A 19,814-nucleotide genomic window follows, 5' to 3' on the forward strand; every position below is an offset into this window, starting at 1 on the left:
TCAACATGGTTGTATTACGTAACTGTACTTTCGTTTTCGTTTGATGAATGTACCAAGTCAGGAAATTAATTATTTTAAGTAATTTAATAACAAGTTCAATATGATTTTGTTTGAATAATTTCTTTTTAATTGAAGTATGAAACTTATTTTCATCTTTATATATTTATTTAGCACCAGGCACCTGTTTACAATAAATCCCATTTGTTGATGGCCTCCATTTTGGAAAACGGAAGTTGATTGAATACATGACTATATTACGTAAACCATTTTTTTACGGATTGCTGATTATTAAATAAAAAAAATATATATTGTTTCATCTTTATTTGTATGTTTTCAGACGTATATTTATTTGGGGTGCATGTGATTTTAATTCTTAAAATTGCACTTAAAAGTGAACACATATTCCACTAAATGACCAAGCGTTACCACTTAATAGACAGTCTAATTCTGATAATTTTAATTTAATGTCCAAGCGAAGTGTCATACACAAACTAAACAGTTCAATAATTAAAATTTCACGCCGAACAAAATTGCACACAAGCCAATTATCTATGATCAAAATTAACACCCAAGCCGGTCATCATTATTGTTATCAAAACATATTGATCTACTGTGCCCACTGTAACACAGGTAAGGTGCTGGCGTGCGTTCAGCCATGACTAATCCCCTCATTGTCGTAATTTGACTGGAAGTGTCAAACTTGTGTAAACAAAGGATTTACATACGGAAGGTAGATGTGTGAACAGGACAATTATAATGAAAATCACTATGATAGGCGAAATTTTTTTATCAGATAAAACGAAAATCCGACATTTTCCTATCAGAATATCAGGTGAAATTATAAATAAATATATAAGAAATGGTTTTGTGCTCTGATACTGTATCAGATTAGCCGAAATATTCGTTTAACCGCTATCCGATTAAATGGAACCCACTGTTCATTAAAACCTTCCCAATTTCAAGAGATCTTACACGAATAAATGAGAATAAAATTTTACATTTTTCACTTTGAGGAAATTTTTCTACATCTGAGTCACAATTAAAATACAGGGTGTTTCAGCAAAAATGTCCCAACTTTGCGGTTTCAATATAAAGTTAGATCGTATTAACGAAAGATTTTTTTTTTTTGCAAATATTAAATCCACATAACAAAACAAATTTTATCAATATGAAAAATGAAGTAATTCTGAATCAATTATTTTTTTAAGACGGGCATTTATGAAATTTGAATATGAGCAGCATTTTTCAATTTAACATTATTTTTATGTGTTCTAAAGAGTCACAATATTTTCAGTCTTTATCCTCATTTTGTCTCTGAAGTCCTTTATGACATATTTTTGACATTTAAAAAAAATGCTTCCTATAGAAAAATGGTTTTCATATGAGTACTTTTTTCAAATTTTTATGCACTAATGTTGAAGATTTATGAGATTTTCTGTTTGTTTTGTTTAGGTTATAAAAATCCATGGATCAATTTCTGAATTAAAGAACCTCGCAAACTACTTTATGAAAATTTAATCAAAACTTCAATGGAAAAATGTAATGAGTTTATTTTATATTGTTTATATCATAATCATATTGCAAGAAAATAGGCTTAAGAATATAGCTATTATTTTATAAATGATTTATTATTGTGCAAAAATATAGAAATCAAAAGTCGGTACATGTTTGTTGAAACACCCTGTATTAAGACTTTTATTCGTAATTATTACGTCTTAGCTTAACATTTGAGATTTTCAGTTCGAGGAAATTCTGTAAGAATTCATACATTTTTTCGTAAGGTCTTAAAATTATATTGAGATATTTGCTGTTGTTTCACCGGAGAACTCCTCACTTAATATTGAGGCTGCCGCACAATCAATTTTCAATCCAAAATTATAAAACACAAACAGATCTTTCTGAAGGGACCATTCTTTATGCCTCTTGATATATGTGATCTCAAACTCGTGTTACAGCAGCAGCACGTTTCTCCACGACTTCGCTCAAATATTCGTCCGCGGCGCCATTACATGACACTTTCGATCTAATCAAACTTCCTTGGAAAAAGAGCGCACTCAAGGGAAGCTACTCTAGATCATGGAAACAGTTGCGATAAAATCTGTGGATTTCACGTATTAGCCCCGGCAAAATCCTAATAACGGAAATTTCATAGCCGGCGAAATTTCTCGTACAGGTGGTTAATTTTGCAGGTTGCCGGCTCTTATTTTAAACACTGATTTAAATATCTGAGGTACTTATTGGCTTAGAATCATCAAACTTTGTCAGTTGATGCATCTTGGTTTTTGGGGAATGCAAACCAAAAATTACATCACCTTGACCTACTTTTGACATTTTATGGCTATATTTTCATATCTCGAGTACTGATTGACCTAGAATTGGTAAACTTTGTCAGTTGGGGCATCTTTGGTTTTCCGAGAATGTTGACCAAAAAGTAGGTCATGGTGACCTACTTTCGAATATCTCAGGTACTTATTGGCTTAGAATCATCAAACTTCGCCAGTTGATGTATCTTGGGTTTTCAAAAATTGTCTACTTAAAATTAGGTCACAGTGACCTACCTGTGACATTTTATGGCTATATTTATGTATCTTGGGTACTTATTGGCTAAGAATCAGCAAACTTTGTCAGTTGATGCGTCTTGGGTTTATGGAGAATGTAGACAAAATAGTAGGTCACAGTGACCTATTTTTAGCTCACCTCAACGAAGTTGGGGGAGCTTATGTAATACCCTCGGCGTCCCTGTTGGCGTCGGTGTCGGCGTCCCAGGTTAAGTTTTTTGGAGCAGTTTTCTTTTAAAGTACGTCTATGTCCTATATTGATTAGACATGCATGGAAGATGCTTCTAGTGTGTTTCATTGTACCAGTCGAAGTTTCAGATGCTGCAACTTCAGCAAAGGAATGACCAGGTTAAGGTTTTTGGAGCAGGTTAACATTTTTGGTGCAGTTTTTGGTGTTGGTGTCATTTCCAAGGAACTATAAGCCCTATCTTGACCAAACTTGCATGGATGATACATCTAAGGATGTACACTACCGGGATTGATTCGGATGCTGAATCTGACCTACATTTTCCGGTTGAGTGAACAGGTGAATGTTTTTGATGCAGGTCTCATTTACAAGTAACTATAAGTCCTGTGTTGACCAAACTTGCATGGATGATACATCTAAGGATGCACACTACCAGGCTTGCTTCCGATGCTGAATCTGACCTACATTTTCGAGTTGAGTGAACAGGTTAAAGTTTTTGGTGCAGGTTTCATTTCCAAGTAACTATGAGCACTATAATGACCAAACTTGCATGGATGATACATCTAAGGACGCATACTACCAGGCTTGCTTCCGATGCTGAATCTGACCTACATTTTCGAGTTGAGTGAACAGGTTAAAGTTTTTGGTGCAGGTTTCATTTCAAAGTAACTATGAGCCCTATAATGAGCAAACTTGCATGGACGATACATCTTAGGATGCACACTAATGGACTTGCTTCAGATGCTGAATTAGACATACATTTTTCAGATAATGGACCAGGTCTATTACTAGCTGCAATAATGTAGCCCTCTCCGATTTTTTTTTTTGGGAGAGGGCTACAACTCCTTAGGATCTCCGTAATGGTGCAATGCGGCAGTGAATCACTCCCGCACGGATTTTGGCTCAAATTGTCTGAAAACGGCTATTTTATTTATATGCCTTACCTGAAGTTCCAAAATGTAGTTATCCCTCACATAAATCGATCAATAAATATACAGCACAATCCATATATCAGTATTTTTCGTGTATGTCAACATCACAACTTAAATTTATCCGCCATGTTTACTGACCTTGACAGATTTTATTTTGAGACAGCCAATGAGATTAAGGATCTATAGGGAGCGGATTTCTTTGAAATAACCTTATTTTAAGCCTAAATATCGCTGTTTACGAAAAAATGACACATAGAATTATTTTATTCATCGATGTTTAGTGTTACTATTCATCAAAATTATTTATAAACATCGACATTTGCTTGATTGAATTATTCGAAATTTCAAGCGCAAGTTTCACTACGTCACGTGTGAACTGTCATGGCTGCCGAATAAGCGACAAGAAATCACACAGATTTATTTTACATGGTTTTCGCGTTTAACGAGCTATGATGTCAACAGTGAATAAAAATTTCGTCTTATTATAAGTAAGTTGAATGTAAAAACAATTTATTCGGCCTGCAGTCGCTCGTATTTAAAAAATATTTTTGCACCATTACGGAGATGCGATGGAATTGTAGCCCTCTCCAGAAAATATCAGATAAAAAAAAATCGGAGAGGGCTACATTATTGCAGCTAGTCTATTACCAAAAAACTATAAGGCTTATATAACATTGTATAAACCAAACTTGCACAATTGATGCATCAAAGGATGAAAACTCTCAAATTTGCTTCAGATGCTGGATTTTAATTACATTTTCATGCAAAAGAACTAGTTTGAAGTTTTTATATAGCTCTCTTCCAAAGTATCAGATCAAAATTGCATAAATATTTTCCTTTTGGGATGTACACTTATTTTTGGTGAATTGTGTGACTTTGCCTTACTTACAGACAACATTCGTTGAGGTGAGCTCTGTAATCTCTGATTACCTATGTTTAAATATCTCAAATACTTACTGGCTCAGAATCTTCAATCTTTGTCTATTAATGCATCTTGAGTCCTCAGAAAACTTCAATCTTAAAGTAGTTCACCGTGACCTACTTATGATTTTTTTTTATAGCTTTATTAAAATATATTCAGTCCTAATTGGCTAAGAATCATCAAACTTTGTCAGTTGATGCAACTTGGGTCCTAAATACTTTGGATTAGAGGCTTCAAATAGAAGTGATAGATTGTACAATTTATCAGAAGAGCGATTCAAGGCCCTTGGGCCTCTTGTTTTTTTGTAATTTTAACTTGTCTACAGACTTTTAGCAATTAATAATAATGTACATGTGATGTTTTTTTTAAATGAATTTTTAGTAAGGGTTCTTTGATGAACTTCACAACTGTTTGTAAACTTGTGAACAGAAATTTGGTAATGTGTACATGTATTATATTGTTTTTGTAAAGTTTTAATCAATATGAAATTGATGAACTTCACGTATTAATTTCAAAGCACACGATTTCTTTGATTTGATATAGAATAATTTGTTGATTTAATGTCAAGACAAAAAAAAATAATAAAATACTAATTTTTTTGAATAGTTTTATAATTATCATAATATCGAGATATGTATCATATCATGTTAATGTATCGAGATACTTATTGTATCGCAAGATCTGTGTATCCCTCATGATTTCTTTATGCAGTTTTGTCATTTTTTGCGCTGCATTTCGACAAAACTAAGACATGTTTGGAAAATGTGCAAAGTGCCTAGAAAAATACTCATCTGTAAGAAGTAAATTTGAACATTTCAACCAAACAGTATCGAAGAAAATTCGATTAAATAATTTGTAAATACCTTTGATAAAAGAATCAGACACATATATTTACATTTGCAAATGTTTCCCCTTATATAACACTATTTAAACAAGACGTTTTTACATCTCCGTAAAACAAGTTGGTCATGTGACCACAAATTGATTGTTTAGTAATAATCGATCTACGTAGTTTGATAGTGACGTCATAAGCAGACCTGCCAACCAAAATTGATGCTGTGGGGGGTCATGACCCAACATTCAGAAATGAAATGTTGGGTCATAGCGCGTGACGACATTTTTCGAGGGTTGAGTAACAATATAGTCCCCAAATTTTTAGACATCGATGTAAACACACACATGTATTCATTACATTTTATTTCAGGCTTAAATTATAATCTTTACATGCCAGTTTTGCTGCTTTAAGCACACTTTCTGCACACAAAATTGGAGGCAATTTGACTATCTGAAAACATTCTTGGAACAAGTTTTGTGAAATGGTCAGCTACTGCAAATGATAGGTTATGCTCTGCTACAAAATTACTAAACAGAGTTTCAGCCAGAATAACTTTAGAAGACGTCTTGTTTTCAACAAAGCTAACAATACTCTTTGAAGATTTTGATGCCTCTTCTGCTTTCACATGAATTGACCTAGTTGCATGGCGTTTCACATCGTACAATGCACCAGAAGCAATTGAAAAATTAATCTGACAGAGCTTGCAATAAGCCCAATCTTCTCCTAGATTGCACTTTTGAATCCATTGGAATTCTTTTTCCCATGTACTTTGGTATTTACAACTGTATTTTTTACGTTTAGTAGGAGTCAGTGTACATGGCCCAGACATCGATCGTTTCCTTACCGAAGACATTTTCAAACTGATTGTGAACTCTTTATCAAAATAATTACCTGTTTTCTGATGATCACAGCTCATACATCATTAAAAAAACATAGCCGCTGGCATTATTCATGGTCTTGTTTACACTTCCGTTTCCATTATCAAAGGCGCCGTCTGGTGTCGAAAATTTAAAATAAATTAGAGTTATCTCTCTTCTGATTATTTACCGAAAATTGGGTTAAAAGATGGGGACAATCGATTTTGCGGGTGAAAATGATGACCCGCCGCGGGTCATTACGAGTGGGGGGTGAGAGGTCAGTTTTGCGGGTGTGACCCACTGAATGCGGGTCACTTGGCAGGTCTGGTCATAAGCGATCGACGTTATAAACATTCCGTTGAGTTTTGAAAAAATAACGTTATGGATTTCTAACTTTAGTTAAAAACGTTACTATTTGAAATAAATAGTCACAAATGTAAATATAAGTAATAAGGTATGATTTTTTGAGTTTTATTGGGATGTAAAACGGGTTAGCACATGATCAAATCTTTCATAAAGCCCTTCGGGCTTTATGAGATTTGATCACGTGACCAACCCGTTTTACATCCCAATAAAACTCAAAAAATCATACCTTATTTCTTAATTAACATCATACAATTTATAAACTAATTCCCTTTTAGAACATTGACTTTTATATCTTAAGATAATGATTTTAGAGAATATGCACCTTTAACATGATATATTTAATAATATAAGGGTTATGTCTTGTACTGAAACTCAATAATTTTAAGTTTTATTGCAAGAAAAATGTGACTTCAATTTGTGCGAAAAACCATGTAAGTTTAAAAAGTGCGTTGAGCTGTTAATCAGCACAACAATAAATCATGGAGAGGACAACTGAAACAAAAGATTTACCTCACAATAATGTTTGAATGCTTTTACATGTTTAAAATTTATCTTTGAAGCATTGTTGAAGGATGAAGCTAAAGCAGCACAAGTACAGGTGGTCACCAAACCTATTGTCTCAGTTTTTACTGCAGCTGGGAGGCAGATCAGTCAAATGAGGGTTTGTTACATACATATTTATGTACAAGTATTAGCTTTCTTAAAAAGCTAGTGAAGTCTGACATGAGCAAAATTTATTATTATATATAGAACTTTGAAAAGCTGAATTCAGTGTGATCAATATAATTCTGAGTCCAGAAATCAATTATTCTGTTAATAATCAAAAAAAGTTCAATCTAGTTGTATGTATATGAAATAAAAGTTGGATATAAATTTATTCTACATAGACTTAAAATGTAATATGTTGACGGTGCGACCGTTAGGGTGAGCGCAGATATATGCCCCTGCGAGACGATCATGAATAATTCATGAATTTCCTTGAATTTTTCATGAATTTTATTCATGAAATATTCATGAAATGTTCATGAAGATCCTATGAACTTATTATTGGACATTTTCAAATCATGAATTTTTATTCATGAAAGAAAATTGATGAATATTCATGAATATTTTTTTTCATGAATAATTCATGAAGAGTCATATTCATGAAGATTCATCATATCAAGAATGTCCAATAATAAGTTCATTGCATCTTCATGAACTATTCATGAATAATTTGATGAATTTTTTCAGGAATGTTCATGAATGAATAAAATTCATGAACCATTAGCATTCATGAATATTCTTGTTTATTTGTAAACAAAAAATGCAATATTATTATTCATGTTTATTCATGAAAATGCATGAAGTCATGCTAAAAAAGTAACAGTAGATGATTTATAATACAGCATCTTGAAAGATTTCACAGAAATGTTGTTTGTTTTCCAACCATGGCAACAAAATCTTTGTTAAAAAACTTAAAATAGACAATTCTGACACATTAAACCATAGTAAATGAGTAATGTAGTTCTTTCCTGGTAAAAGTATAAAAAATTTCAATTCAAATGCAACTCTTTGCAGAATGTTTAACCTTACTTGGTCAAAAGGAGAGGGGGATCCTTCCTCAGCATGTTTCAAATTGTGTTTTAATGCCAGAAATTGAACAGTTTTTAATTCCAGTATAGGAGAAAAGTTTGTTCAGCACCAGGCACTACTAAGTCAAAAACTTACTGACATTCCCATTTTTTACTGACGAACTTAGAAAATTTCTGACAATGTGCTGTCCTTACTGTAAAACTTAGACAATTACTGACCTTTTTACTGTCGGTACTGATAAACTTAGAAAAGTGCTGACAATCTTAGTCGGTGCTGAAAAACTTAGACAATTACTGACCCGTTTACTGTCCCTGCTGAAAAACTTAGACAAGTGCTGACATTTACTGATAATTACTGTCCCTATTGTTCTCGCTCTCGGGGAGGCTGCAGTGGTGTGAAATTGATTTTTTTTTTATTTTAACATAGATTATTATTTCATTTATTTGTTTGTTCATATGATTTTTAACTATGTCCAGATGATATCTTTGAAAAAAAAAGCTTCTTTGATCTATTTATAGAAAATTAATTTGTAAAAAATATTTTCAAGAGAAGGGATAAAATTTCAAAACCTTCAAAAAGATAAGCAATTAAAAAAAAATTAAAATCTTCCTTTAGTAGTGAGATATGAAATTTTTCAGAGGTCTTTTCCTTTTTATAATAAAACAATGTTATTACAGGACATGCATTTTATAATATTTTCTTAATTAACATTGACTCCCGGACTTTCTTTAATATTAATTTAAAGAATTAAACTGTTAGGTTAGATGTATTTTATTCAATTTTAATTTAATTTATTCAAATTAGTTTGAATAATTTTAATAAACTGATAGCGTGCAGTGAGGCCGTGGGTGCCCCCTTTTGAGGAAAGGTGTTTGTTATAGTTATATTATGTAAAATTTTTAATTATGTGGAGGCCGCCCATATTTGTTTTTGTGCAGTCGAACATACCCGAATCCAAGCATTTGCAAGAAGAAACCAAAATTAAAAGACAGACGGGGGATTTAAATTAAAAAAAGAAGACTTTTTTATTTTATTCATTGGGCAGGGGGAGGGGGGCTACGGGCCTGCATTGATCATTGACCCTGTGACATTCATTGATTTAGTTACTGTCCGCATTATTCTTTAGAAAAAATGTACATCTTTTAGCTGATTTTCGAGTCTGGATTTTCTGGATCCCCACCCGAAAGTGTTATTTTAATTCAAATACATGAAAAACTATGATATTTTATATCATCATCTTTTGTCTATGCATACTCCTGAAACAAAACTTTGATAGAAATTAATATCAATGTTCTTTTCAATTAGAGTGTCGGTAGACGTTCACATGGATCTAGTTTCTTTTTGTCTTTTCAAATTAAAATGGGGGGGGGGGGGGGGGGGGGGCACGTGCGAACTAAATGAAGAACGATGAACGTGTACTTATTTATTTTATTAAAGTAGAACACACAATTAATACTGTCGTGTTTAAGTTTGTACTCCTTTTTATCTGTTTAGGTACAAAAAATTAATAAATTTAATTAACTTAAGAAATCGACGTTTCATAGCTTTGTTCGGTACTGAAACCAGTATCATGATTTTACAGTAACACTGTGCTTTTTATTCGTCCCAAATTATTCAAGTCGTGTAGCTGGTATCCAGTCGAATTACATAATCATTCAACATACAATCGGAAACTCTGTGAAGCACCTGTATATAGAAGAAATCGCCTGGGGCGATCCGAGTGTGTACGGTAGGGGGTAAAGAAGACAATAGGTGTCACTGCTGTATTATACAGAAGAACACTCGCCGGATTTCATTGGAAGTTAGTTAAGCAACATTACGTCGACAGGTAGACTCTTCTTCAAGACAGTTTGAATTTGAGAAATTCAACACCAACAGATACGTAATATAAATATGCAATCTACATTCCTTCAACCTCTTCTAAGATTAAATAAATATTTTTTTTTTATATACCGACGTAAGATAAAATTAACGATTAATGAAAAAGAAGATTGATATAAAAACCAACTGGGGAAAGGCACAAATTGTTTAAAGATTTAAGCAAAAATAAATATATGAGAAGGGGTACATTACATCCAAATTTTTGTAAAAATTACTGGTTCCTAATATTTTTTGTTAAGTCGTGTTAGTGTGTGTGTGTGGGATAGTGGAGTGAGGAATTTGTTTGATTATCAATCAAATAAAAATAGTTCATAGTATATTTCCTTAACTTTTTATCAGTAATTAAGAATAATTAAAAATCAAACACAATTCATTTGCAGCAGTATTATGACAGTGAAAAAAAAATCAGTCGGAGTTTAATTATACATGTATTTTAAACTTTGCCTGGGTCGATATTGATTTTTTTGGAGAGAGAGAGAGAGGAGGGAGAGAGAGATGAATGGTAACTCGTCACGGAAGATAGTGGGAACCTACAGTTAGCGAATAATCTTAATCTTATGAAAAGGAAAGATGTTAGTAATGAAACCTGAATGAAATAAATAATGATTACGGGTATAAATCGTTCAAATGGACAAAGAAATTTGCATCATTTAAAAAACTTACACATTTTTATAAATCATATTCAAGTACCGGTATACTAGATTTTTTTTTTCATGTAACGGGGGGGGGGGGGGGGGGGCTTATACATGTATGCTAGAGGGTTCGAAATAAATATTTGTGAGCACTGATTCGACGGACTAATGACTTCCAATTTTCACTACTTTTAAACATCATAACACGCCCTACGCCTACCTACTTTAATGAGATGAAATTTGATTTCGGAACATAAAATTAAATTAATTCCAATTCACCGATAGCTACAGGGGAAAAATAAATGAAAGGTACGAAACATGTAATATTTTTGTTAAAATTGAATCATGATTAAAAAATACTTACAGATTAAGTTTAAAAACTAAATAGTGATCTAACCCCCTCGGCAATGTGAATAAATGGAGCACTTGTCAAGTATTTAAGTAACTTAAAGTGTCAATACTGTTTGTATCTTTAAGAGAGAGAGAGAGAGAGAGAGAGAGAGAGAGAGAGAGAGAGAGAGAGAAGAAAAATATTTGAGAATGGTGCTACTGCTAATATTAGTCTTACCGCTGACCTAGTAAATATAAATATTTTCCGTAAGATTACTATAATTGGTAGTACATAAATTTTTATTACTAGTCTGATAATTATCTATTAGTCTCGGACTTACAGACATTGGGTACTTATGAACCCTGTGTAATCGATCAACCAACCATTCATTTAGAAATAATGTTTTAAGTGACAAAATTAACAAGGCATAGTACAAGTTTATATATGAAACACTGTACTGTTCAATAGGGGAACTCCCGTAAGAGCAAATGAAACCGGAAATCTTAAACAGGGGTATATAATTATATGACTTGTACAGATGTCCGAGAACATTAGGAAACTGAATTACCTATCAGTAATTATTCAATATTTAGAAGATTTCCTTTCCTTTGTCCTGTTTTTGAAAAGAAAATTGATACAACTTTCCGATCGTGAAAACAGGGGGGGGGGGAGCTCAACATTAAAGTCAGATATCTGTCTGCAAAGAAATAAATAGATGAAAACTAACTTGATGATAAATTGATTTTAATTCTTTAATTGAACAGGGATATATATATTCAACACATGAATTTAAACTTGATTTACTCATAGTTAATTTCAAACCATATTCTAAATTATTTTACAGATATCAATAATATTTAGATTAAAAAAATGATAACTGCCTGGGATTTTTTTTCATCAAAAATTAAAATAAGACTGTTTTTAAATGCAAAGTATCACACACAATTATTTTCACACCACTGCAGCCTCCCCGAGAGCGAGAACAATAGGGACAGTAATTATCAGTAAATGTCAGCACTTGTCTAAGTTTTTCAGCAGGGACAGTAAACGGGTCAGTAATTGTCTAAGTTTATCAGCACCGACTAAGATTGTCAGCACTTTTCTAAGTTTATCAGTACCGGCAGTAAAAAGGTCAGTAATTGTCTAAGTTTTACAGTAACGACAGCACATTGTCAGTAATTTTCTAAGTTTGTCAGTAAAAAATGGGAATGTCAGTACGTTTCTGACTTAGTAGTGAGGGTAACAGTTTTCAGTGCTTTCAAGCAGTTTGAGCAGAGATGGTCAATTCAAAAATCCTTATTGTCTCTCCATGTGGAATTTCCAGAATTTCATCATTTGGATCCTTTGATTGAATATCATTCATATTTTCATTTCTTTATTTCTTTCTTTCTCAAGAGCTCAGATTTTTGTGCAGCCAGAGTTATATGCTTCTCTTTTTCCTTCAAAAAGAAAGATTTTCTGAAAGTACCCATGATTGTAAAACATAAGACTTTTTGTATTTTCTTGCATTTTAGTTTCATTTAATTTTGCATCAGAGACACTTCCAAATTAAAACATTCTGAGTGGAATTTAAGCCTATTTTCTTGGACCGCCATTTTGTAGATCAATCAGGCCTATGAATGTTTTGAGTCTCAGTATATAATTAATGTATGTTATATGGTTGGATCCAAACTCAAAGCAAAGTTAGACAAAAATTGAATTATAAAAAGAGACATATTAATTTATCATAATGTGCTTTAATTTAATAGTTGTTATTTTACAAATAGACAGTACCATTTACAGACAGATTTCTGACTTGGTGATTGCCTCCATTTTTTGTCACTCACCAGTTATGAAGTAGATCGATCCTATATATAGTCTTCCTTCTTCATATTCTGTTATTTTCTTAAAAAGTTGACAAAGATCAGTGACTGTACTGTTTATTGGACACACCTCGTGAGAGGGTGAAAAACTACAAATTACAAAAGCATAATAAGAATTTGACAAAATATCAAAATCATAAGCAATCATACAAAATTAAATGCATAACTTTAACATGTGAGCTGAACAGGCCTATGCCTATCGCATGCTGGAAATGCACGGTTTTACAAAACATTGTAGTTGCAGAATTTAAACATGATAAAATATATTGCATAATACTGTTAGATACAGATGATCAAGTTAGATATAAATTCAAGTAAAACAATATAAAACTTACTCCTCAGGGATGCCAACATCACCTAACTTAACAGCCAAAACACCAGGCAAACAGCATGGCTACCATTATAAACAGAATATTGAACCCGATCGAAATAAAATTATGCAATACGAAAACGGCACAGTGACTATGCAAATAATAGATCACAAATACTGATTCTTCCACTCTACAAATTCCCACTTCCAACGTCTCGCGCGTTTTCAAGTTTGCGCCTATTCAAAAATGTACGGTAGAGCTAAGAAATACGTTAGTTTCGAATTTCCAAGATTTCTGTTTAAAAAAAATTACAAACACTATATGAATAATTTTTCACTGAAAATACAATTTTTTATATCAAAATAAGTTTTATCAATGAAGAATTCGAATTTTTTACGTCATAAATTATACATGTATTGACTTTTAGTTTCGTATAGCAAGTATGGCGGCCCCCTATGACATGATAATAACAATCTCTCGCCCTCAGACAGAATATTCTGCGCTGTGAAGACGCATAGGAGAATTAAAACTTCAAAATACGAATGTGGATTATGTCATAGATACTTTACAACCATGCAGTCTGTGCTCTATCATTTACGCACGAAGCAAGGAAAACTTTTGACATTTTAACTGCACTAAAATTGAAATGTATATATAGCGTTTCGATCCAGGAATAATACGGTACAGTACAGACAAGTGATGTAAATTTTTAGTTGTTAATAAATATATAAAACGTTTTTTACGAAGCTCACAAAGTTCATTTTCCAGAATGTTTCATTTTCCAACAACTTGTTTAAAGTTTGATGTTAGAGAAAATTCGGTCGAACAAAGATGTGTGATGAAAAACGACATTAATTAAAGCACATTATGATGAATATGAAGAAACACAAGTAATGAATTGAAAAAAAAAATGCTGTCAATGGTGATGCACAAAGATGTGTGATGAAAAACGACATTAATTAAATTCATGAATAAAGTTCATGAACCATCTTTATGAACCAGTCATGAACCAGTCATGAACACATCATGAATGTTCATGAACGATTCATAAAAGTTCCTGAAATTATGAATTTCACCTCGCAGGGGCACTTATCCAGTTTTCATTTAGATCAGGATCATCAAACTGCACGTGACATTTGGCACGTCTAAGACTTTGACATCAAATGCATGTTGCTTTACCAAACCGAAGCCTGAACAGGGCTGATTTTAATGAAGAACCGTTTTATTGACTTTTTTCTGCAACAAATTCATTAAATCAAGGCAAGTTTATTTTATTCGTTTAAACTACCGTAATTTCGGGATTATAGTTCGATGGGGTATATAGGTCGAAAGGCTCATTTTCAACCTTAATTTTTGAAAAATCCTAAGATAGGTTGAACTTGCTATATAGGACGAGGCTTTGTTTCCCGTTTTCTAAAGATTTTTATGCAGATACAACGTATCAGAACAGGTAAACCCCTAAAATTATCGGGGGTTATTTCGTGACATGAACGTATCAAGAAAATAAACAAGTACTTTAATGAGTACAGCATTTAAATAAAGTTTTTAGCTCACCTGAGCCGAAGGCTCAAGTGAGCTTTTCTGATCACATTTTGTCCATCGTCCGTCCGTCTGTCTGTCCGTCCGTCTGTCGTCTGTCTGTCCGTCTGTAAACTTTTCCCATTTTCGACTTCTTCTGAAGAACCACTGGGCCAATTTTGACCAAACTTGGTACAAAGCATCCTTATATGAAGGGGAATTTAAATTGTGAAAATGAAGGGCCAAGTCCCCTCACAAGGGGAGATAATCAAGAAAAGACAAAAATAGGGTGGGGTCATTAAAAAATCTTCTCAAGAACCACTGGGCTAGAAAAGCTGAAACTTATGTGGAAGCATCCTGGGGTAGTGTAGATTCTAAATTGTAAAAATCATGACCCCCGGGGGAAGGGCGGGGCCACAATGGGGAATCAAACTTTTACATAGAAATATATAGGAAAAATCTTTAAAAATCTTCTTCTCAAGAACCACTGGGCCAGAAAAGCTGAAACTTATGTGGAAGCATCCTTAGGTAGTGCAGATTATAAATTGTTAAAATCATGACCCCCCGGGGATAGGGCGGGGCCACAATGGGGAATCAAACTTTTACATAGAAATATATAGAAAAAATCTTTAAAAATCTTCTTCTCAAGAACCACTGGGCCAGAAAAACTGAAACTTATGTGGAAGCATTAATTCTTAGGTAGTGCAAATTCTAAATTGTAAAAATCATAACCCCCGGGGATAGGGCGGGGCCACAATAGGGAATCAAAGTTTTACATAGAAATATATAGGAAAAATCTTTAAAAAAAATCTTCTTCTCAAGAACCATTGGGCCAGAAAAGCTGAAACTTATGTGGAAGCATCCCAGAGTAGTGTAGATTCCAAATTGTTAAAGTCATGACCCCCAGGGGTTGGGCAGGGTCATAATGGGGGATCAAAGTTTTACATAGCAATATAGGAAAAATCTTTGAAAATCTTCTTCTAAAGAACCACTGAGCCAGAAAAGCTGAAACTTATGTGGAAGCATCCCGGGGTAGCGTAGATTTTAATTTGTTCAAATCATGATCCCCGGGGGTTGGGCGGGGCCACAATGGGGAATCAAAGTTTTACATAGAAATATATAGGAAAAATCTTCTTCGCAAGAACCACTGGGCCAGAAAAGCAGAAACTTATGTGGAAGCATCCTGGGATAGTGTAGATTCTAAATTGTTCTAATCATGTCATCCCCGGGGGTAGGACGGGGCCACAATGAGGAATCAAAGTTTTACTATGTTGAATCAAAGCATCCTATGGTAGTGTAGATTTCAAATTGTTTAAATTATGGTCAGTTGGGTAGGGTGGGGTCACAATGTGTATAACAAGGGGAAATCTGGTAAAGAACGGAATGTTCAAAGCTTCTCAGGTGAGCGATGTGGCCCATGGGCCTCTTGTTTAAAAAAAAAGGTTGTTAAAACTTCTTTGAATTGTGTTACTACTTATTTTTCTCCAACTTGCCTGTTCAATGCCTCCGTAGTTTCACACTGTTGTTAAATCAGAGGCATAAATAACACGTAAATACAATATTATTTTACAGCTATAATTCGGGAAATACCTGGGACCAACAAATAGTAATTCCGATTTCAGAACAACTTTAACACATTCCTAATAAATCTTATTTAGACATTATTTACCGGTGGACGATGTCCGCCATTTTTATTTTTCTTCTCCGGGGATTTGCTAAAACATGCAAATGACCATTGAATGTATAAATCAAGCAACACTAAAGAATTGAAATCATATTAACACTCTAATAAGTTTAATTTATAAATTTAATTGAGTACATTCCCAATTTGACTGTCAACATGAATTTCACGGCTTTGTTTCTTCAATGATGTGTAACATTAATACCCTATAACGGCACTTGGGTTTGTTAATCATGCCCCGCAGGCATTTAAACCAACACAGGTGTAAATCCCTTTACATGTATCTGTCAGACAATTAAAATTCTGTTAGAAGCCAATCTTTGTATACCGTGTAAAAACACTACAGTAGTGATCGTGATAATTTTCTGTATTTTAAATTTTGATACGGTTGCGGTTTTACTTTTAGTACACGATCGTGACTTCCTAACTTCACAAGATGGGTACCGCATGATGTTAATGGATAATACGTTGAGGAATTATTTAATAGATGAAGCAATGTTGTTTTCCTTTGTCATCAACGGATAATTAATGGAATTCATTTTGTGAGAAAACTATAGAATAAATATTTTATTGTTTACCGGGGCATTAATTTTTTTGCAAAAAATAATCAAAAAAGTTACGAAAGTGGCACAAATTTGCTTTGAAATTGACATAAATTTTACTGATTTCAGGGCATTTTTCGTAAACGTGAGCCTTATATAGGTTGAATTCTGAATATTGGGCGACCCCAGCGGTTCTGAGAAAAAAAGTATCGACCTATATTCAGTAAATTACGGTATCAGTGCTCCAAGTTGCCACTGAAGTGGTCGCATTTGCAACCAAAAAATTTACTTTGCAACTAGAAATTAAAACTAAGTTGCATTTTAGCGACTGAGAAAATTTGGGCTGGCAATGTCCATCTTTTTATGATTGGAATCGAGATTTACTTTTTCAAGATTCTCTATCAAGACAATGTTTGAAGATATATACTTAAACACACTTTACAAAGTATAGCATGGACTTAGATCACGTAATGTTATGACAGTATGCTGTAATAGTGAAGTTTGATAGAACCAGAGACGTATATACATAACATCCCTGATAGAATGGCATCCAAATGTTTTAAACTTTCTAGAGTCTCTCTGACCTTGTTATTGAAGTATCTGGTCAATAGCTTGCATATCACAATTAATATACCGTATATACTCGCTTATAAGTCGGTATTTTGGGAGTTAAATTTTAGTCCATAACTGTATGTCCGACTTATAGGTGAGTCATAAAGATACTGGTATTTTTTTGTAAAGTAAAATGTAGCATTCCATATATATTCCAGACAGTTGCTGAAGATAACAAGGCCTATATATGTATAATCGTTTATGCATTCAAAGATTATACATATCATGTAGTACAAGTATTCACTTACTATAATGGTTTTATTTTGTGCATAAATCATTTGTTTAATTCTTTAAAACTAAATATCGGCGTTATTTCGAAAAATATCAATAAAAACAGCTAAAAACATCAGTCCATTAATCTAAAATGTCAAATGATTCTAGCAAAAAGTTATACCGACTTATAAGCGGGTCAATGGCAAATTTCCTCAAATTAACCTAAAAAAATACAACCTACTTATAGGCGGACCGACTTATAGGCGAGTATATACGGTAGTGTTTTGGCGGCATTGATAACAAATGCGTTATGGTTAAGAAATATAATGAGCCCTCCTCCAAGCATCCTTTAGGATGTACAGGATGAGGGCCATTCTATGTAATGAGCCTGAGGCTCAAAAAGGGTATCATATAGCATTTTCTTTCGAGCCAGCGAAGCGAACCTCATTTTTAAAGAAGTTAAAAATATCCGTATGACGTATGTATTACCTGAATACCTGTAGTATATAAGGCACAACTCCACGTGCCAAACCATTTTTTAAAAGAAATGTTTGTGACAACTCTACATTTAAATTGGGTGGGAAATTTGTATCCATGTAGTATTATGGGATGGGCATATGATACCCTTTTTGAGCCTCAGGCTCATTACATAGAATGGCCCTCATCCTGTACACCCTAAAGGATGCTTGGAGGAGGGCTCATTCTATTACATATCGCCTTTCGGCTCTGCAAAGGGTATCATATAGCATGTTTAAAGTGTTGATCACAAACATCAAGACTTCTTAGTGCGATCAGAAAAGTAAACATATTTCAGTGAAAACATACATCATGGTTGAATTTTTAAAATCGTTCCATTATATTATTAAGCTCAAGAACTTGAAATTAAATTCATTGAAATTAACTATTCAAGTCATACTATTATATCAATTTGACCAACTTCAATTTAGAGTCAATAATACCAAATTTAACGTTATAAAATTTTTTTAATCAACTCTGGTTGACTACCAGTATTGGTACTGTGATACGTATAAAACTATCATTTGAAATTCTCAACCTTATTCTTGTCAAATGCAAAAGCATTTGGAAATAAAAAGAGAATCACTTTTCCCAAATTTATTAAAGACAAAGAAAATCAACTCACATATAGATTATACAATGCAATGAACAAATCATCATTTAGAAAATATAAACATTAAATTGACAAATTATAATGTCCTTCTTCTCACACCAAAGTTCATTATTCCGCACACAGTCAAATTTATCTATTTAATATCGCTGTCGCAAATTGTCCATCACTTGACTGATTCACATTAGGTTCTTTGAAATAAAACTTGAAAAAAGTCTTTGAAGATGTCCAGTTTGCAGTTTCTAACAGATCCTTCATGGAAACTCCTGAGAGATAGGCGGCAGAAGCAGAAGCTCCACGAAAAGAATGCGCTGTAAAGTTTTCAATGCCGGAGAGTTCCAAAACTGTCCTGAGCCATCTAGCTAAAGTACAAGTTGTCACAGGAAGAAAGGTTTTATATGAAACAAATAAATTTGAAGATTTCCTGTAGTCTTTTGTCCTCCTCAAGTACTCTTTCAATGTAGAATAAACACAAATGCTTTTGTCAGAATATTTACACAATGTCACTTTATGGGCAGGACTACCTGGTTTACAAGTTTTTAGCAATTTGTTAATAATAAAAACAATTTTATCACTAAACATTTCCATATTCTGTAAATCTAAAGCCAATAATGTTTGTGCTCTTGAAGCTGTAGTGAGTGCAATAAGGGCTATTAATTTAAGAGTCAACATATGTAAATTAACCTTACTCAGAGGCATTAGAGTACGTAAAAATCCTAACACTTTTGAAACATCCCAAGTACGTTTTACTATTGGTCTCGAGGGATTAATGTTGAAATAACCTCTCATTAATTTTGGTATCAATAACGAGGTTTTTATCCATTGAATACCGAAAAAAGGCAAGGTATTTACTAGCATAGATTTCTGAGTATT

The 19,814-nt window shown here is 33.3% G+C and overlaps 1 protein-coding gene and 2 long non-coding RNA genes across 3 annotated transcripts in view; 2 read left to right on the top strand and 1 right to left on the bottom strand.

The window, feature by feature from the left end:
* LOC134229228 (vacuolar protein sorting-associated protein 16 homolog) overlaps positions 1 to 19,814 on the top strand; it is a 124,981-nt gene that overhangs the window by 57,096 nt on the left and 48,071 nt on the right. The window contains exon 3 of the mRNA XM_062710933.1: positions 7,218 to 7,318. Coding sequence (XP_062566917.1) covers positions 7,218 to 7,318 — 101 coding nt within the window. The remainder of the gene's footprint in view (positions 1 to 7,217; positions 7,319 to 19,814) is intronic.
* LOC134229225 (uncharacterized) lies at positions 8,214 to 12,435 on the top strand. The gene is made up of 2 exons (XR_009984150.1): positions 8,214 to 8,332; positions 12,315 to 12,435. It is a non-coding gene; the product is annotated as an uncharacterized LOC134229225 (long non-coding RNA).
* Positions 11,901 to 13,820, bottom strand: LOC134229223 (uncharacterized). The gene is made up of 3 exons (XR_009984149.1): positions 13,274 to 13,820; positions 12,903 to 13,027; positions 11,901 to 12,515 (listed from the first exon to the last, which is right to left on the bottom strand). It is a non-coding gene; the product is annotated as an uncharacterized LOC134229223 (long non-coding RNA).

Source organism: Saccostrea cucullata, unplaced genomic scaffold, assembly GCF_032062105.1.
Source record: "Saccostrea cucullata isolate Sc308-1 unplaced genomic scaffold, CSIRO_AGI_Scuc_v1 ctg526, whole genome shotgun sequence".
NCBI lineage: Eukaryota > Metazoa > Mollusca > Bivalvia > Ostreida > Ostreidae > Saccostrea > Saccostrea cuccullata.